At 45.2% G+C, this 4,257-nt stretch overlaps 1 protein-coding gene across 1 annotated transcript; it reads left to right on the forward strand.

Moving 5' to 3' along the window:
* On the forward strand, positions 1,305-3,770 carry LOC109722020 (adenylate isopentenyltransferase-like). The gene has a single exon (XM_020249865.1). The coding sequence runs from the start codon at positions 2,438-2,440 to the stop codon at positions 3,566-3,568; it is 1,131 nt and encodes a 376-aa protein (XP_020105454.1). The 5' UTR covers positions 1,305-2,437; the 3' UTR covers positions 3,569-3,770.

The following is a 4,257-nucleotide window of genomic DNA, read 5'->3' on the forward strand; positions in this document are numbered from 1 at the left end:
GAAATTTTAAAATTTCAAAATAAAAGTTTCAAATTTTTAAATTTAAATTTTAAATATTCAATTTTTAAATTTTAAATTTCAAATTTCAAAATTTAAATTTAAAATTTAAAGTTAAATTTTTGAATATTTAAAATTTGAATATTAAATTTGAATTTCAAATTTATATTTTTAAATTTTAAATTTCATAATTATTTTAATTTTTAAATTTATAGAATTTTAAATTATTTTTTAAATTGAAATATAAAATTTTAAATTTTGTACAATTTTGAAATTTAAAAATTTTAATTTTAATTCAAGTTCGAATTTAAATTTAAATTTAAATTTATTTTAAAATAAAATTTAATAAAAATATTAATTTAAATAAATATCAAAAAAATTTTGCCAAACAGTTTTACAAAATCATTTTAGAAAAATAGCACTTGTGTAAAATCACCCAAACGCTTTACAGCTTTTAACCAAAACTACTTTTTCAGACCAAAATCAATTCTGCAGAAATTACTTTTCTAGAATCTTAGCCCAAATGGGCCCTTAGTCGTTGGATTAAATTTTTTTTTTTTTTCCTGTTATGATAAATAGTGCTGAAGCACAACTCTTTATCTTATTCATCAAACATAACTTATAGTATACTTTTCAAGAATTGCCAGTACTGCTAATACCGCAAGTTTTATCCGTACATAAAAGAGAAGTATCAAATAAGATGTTTCTACACTCAGCGCAGACCCTAATAAAATATTACGATCTGGCCATGCTATACGTTATTCAAAATTCATATTTTCTTCAAAAGGAAAAGTGATATTTAAAAGATAACGCTGCAAGTACTGGACATCTATTTCATATGAATTGAATAATATTTGAAGACTTTTGAAACTACTTATCTTTCAATGTAGATGGTGAAAATGAAGATATTAATCATCAAATATTAAGTGCGGTGTGTGAATCGGGCTTCGACATCCTAATCTTGAATCTCTTTTTAAGTGGGACTAACTGTGGTGACCTTGTTTTTATACTTTCCACTAGGAATCTGAATGGTTTGTCCTCTGGCGACAAATTGGAGAGGCTTTCTCTGGGTCGCAATCGACATGGTCAATGCAAAGCACGCCCAGAGCCACGAAGAACCATTCAACGGTCCCTTTCTTTCTTTCTTTGTTCGCGCAGGGGATCCCATCACTGTAGCCCCCACCTGAAGCACGAACAACTCAACCAGGTATATATGGGGTCATAATAACGGATTAACATTAAGAACGCAGCTATCAATTATCGCAAACCTAACCAATGGTTTTCAATAGATAGGACATACGGACTTTTGTAACATTATTACTGTTGTTGTTACATTAATTAACCAAAAAGAGGAAAAATGAAAAAAGAAAAAAACAGTGGAGGATCTGGAATGTAGGGCCACGTGCTATAATGTGGCCCGACCCGGCCCGACACAGTGGAGCCGAGATGGACAGCATGGTTGGGGCCAGGGACGGCAAACGGGCCCAGGTTGTTCCAGTCCGGCCCGGATCGGCCCAACACTCCCGCGGCCGTCCCCACCACCTCCTTCCTTTCGTGCGGTGAACAAAACGTCCCACTGGGGCGTCCTTGGCCCCAGAAAACCCTCTCCACAGTCTCGGATGTTCTAATTTAATTGAGAAGCATAAGAATTTGTTGGCACTCTGCACTTACATGATTTATTATTATAACTTGCACTGCATTCGTAAGGGGTGGAGGGCCATCGAAATGGGCGCGGATTGTCTAATCCCCGTGCGCTCGATCCCGCACGTCCACTTGATGGCTTTTATGCTTTATGTATCGGATGAACGGTAGGATCATCCGGTGCGCGCACGGGGCGGCAGGGAATTCGAGCCCCGGTAAGAATTAGGAGGACGTAAAAGAGTCCGAAATAGTTAAAAAGTTGGGATGTAGCCCCGCGTGGTAAAGAAGGAATGATTAAGAGCTAATTAATCACTTTAGGAGATGTAAAAGTAGGCAGGCATCTCTCATTTCCTATATACCGAGACCGAGGGGGAAACATAGACACAAGGGAGACATAATATTAAGAGGCGGGCTGCATCGAGAGGGGTTCAAGAGGAAACAGAGAAAAGACCAAGTGCCAGTTCCTAATACTCGTTTGAGTCTCTCTCTCTCTCTCTCTCTCTCTCTCTCTCCCACTTCCCCACTCCCTTTCCTTGTTGGGGCAAAATCATCAGCAAGAATGGCATGAACTGAACATTAATGAGGCGATGTGTGCTCTCTCTCTCTCTCTCTCTCTCTCTCATGTCGAAGTGGCCCCACATTCCCCCTTCTCCCTCGTCTCCCTAAAACTCGAACCGTAGGAGGAGGATTAGAGAAGTGATAACATACCTGTTTCCAATCTTTTAACCAAATTAGTTTTAGTATTGTGTGGAAGAGGAGGAGGAGGAGGAGGAGCCTCTTTGGGTTCTTCGTAGCCTATATGAGAATTCTACTATCTGCAGCCAGAAGCAGCACCAGAGCTCGCCTCCTCCCCCGCCTTCCGAATCCGATGCCGGCAGCGGCGGTCGGACCCACCGCCCACCATCGCCAAACTAATGAATACGGACTTCGGGAGCAGAGGTGGTATAGCAGCGGCGGCGGCGGTGCTGATAGTAGTAATTGGCACGGGAGGAGGATGGGGAGGGGGAAGGAGAGGGTGGTGGTGATCATGGGGGCGACGGGGACGGGGAAGACGAAGCTGTCGATCGAGGTGGCGGGGCGGCTCGGCGGGGAGGTGGTGAACACGGACAAGATCCAGGTGTACGGCGGTCTGGACATCACCACAAACAAGGTGCCGCCGGCCGACCGCCTCGGCGTCCCGCACCACCTCCTCGGCGTCGTCCACCCCGCCGCCGGCCAGCTCCCCAACTCCTTCATCCACGCCCTCCTCGCCCGCGACTTCCGCCCCGGCGACCCCGACCCCTTCCGACCGGGCCCAGCGGCGGCGGCGGCGGCGGCGGTCCCCATCCGATACGACTGCTGCTTCCTGTGGGTCGACGTGGAGGAAGGGGTTCTGGCGGAGCATCTGGATAGGCGGGTGGACGAGATGGCGGCGGCGGGGATGGTGGAGGAGCTGAGGGACTACTTCGAAAGGAGGAGGAGGAGCAGCAGCAGCAGCAGCAGCAGCAGCAGCAGCAGGGGCGACCGGGGCGACTACTCCGGATTGGAGAAGGCGATCGGGGTTCCGGAGTTCGCGGGGTACTTCGCGGGGCGGAAGACGCTGGGGGAGGCGGTGGCGGAGATAAAGACGAACACGCGGAGGCTGGCGGAGGCGCAGGTGGGGAAGATTCGGCGGATGCAGGGCGAGTGGGGCTGGCCGCTGAGGCGGCTCGACGCCACGGAGGCAGTGCTGGCGCGCCTCGCCGGGGACGGAGGAGGAGAGGCCGACGCCGTGGCGGCCGCGTGGGAGCGCGACGTGCTCGGCCCCGGGCTGAAAGCCGTGCAGGAATTTTTGTCGAGAAACGCCAATGCCGACGCAGAAGAGGACACAGAGGACGAGACGGCAGCTCCCGAGGCGGAGGCGGAAGAAGTGCAGGCGGTGGTGCAGCAGCTGCTCTCGTCAGTCTGCTAAATAAGACAGCGTGCTAGCTCGTCAGCTGAGAATGTTGCAGCAGTAAAGTGGTTTGCTGTTCTCTTCATTCCCTGCTTTCTCTGAGGCAGGGGCCCGTCATCTTACACACGCCCTTCTTCTTCTTCCTCTTCGCAATCTCCTGTGCTGCTGCTACTTTTTTGGGTTTTCTTTTTTAATTTATTTGATCTCTAAAGTTTAAAAAGCCGGGGAGAAAAGAGAGAAAGAAAAAAAGGAGTAATCCTAGTATAAAAACGGAATTACAAAAAAAAAAAAAAAAAAAAAATGAAGGAAGAGGGGGGGCGGGGCTGGGGGTGTGGTGGTGCGTCTAATGAGTTTTCTCGTTTTTCTGTTTTTGGGTTTCTGAAAACATTTTGAACAGTGTAGTAAAAAATAAATAAAAGAGAGTAAAATGAGAAGAAAAAAAAAAGAAAAGAAAAGAAAAAAATTGTATGGAGACCCCTTGGACTATAGCACATGCTTAAATATACCCCTCCACTTTAATATTTTCTTTTGTCTTTGTGGACGCCCTCTTCAACTTCTAATTTTTTCGGAGTTAATTTTTTTATGGTTAATTAAGTTAAAAGTTTTGTTAGCAGTCAATAAATCTGGTTTTATTTGTTACAAACTAGTTTAAACTACTAAATTTGATTAAACTGCCGGTCAACTTGGTAGAATTCTGAATTTATTTG

The sequence above is a fragment of the Ananas comosus genome, linkage group 16 (genome assembly GCF_001540865.1).
Source record: "Ananas comosus cultivar F153 linkage group 16, ASM154086v1, whole genome shotgun sequence".
Taxonomy (NCBI): domain Eukaryota; kingdom Viridiplantae; phylum Streptophyta; class Magnoliopsida; order Poales; family Bromeliaceae; genus Ananas; species Ananas comosus.

Bases quoted from the DNA above. Each gene is read 5' to 3' on its own strand.
- LOC109722020 (XM_020249865.1), top strand. From the start codon at position 2,438: ATGAGAATTCTACTATCTGCAGCCAGAAGCAGCACCAGAGCTCGCCTC.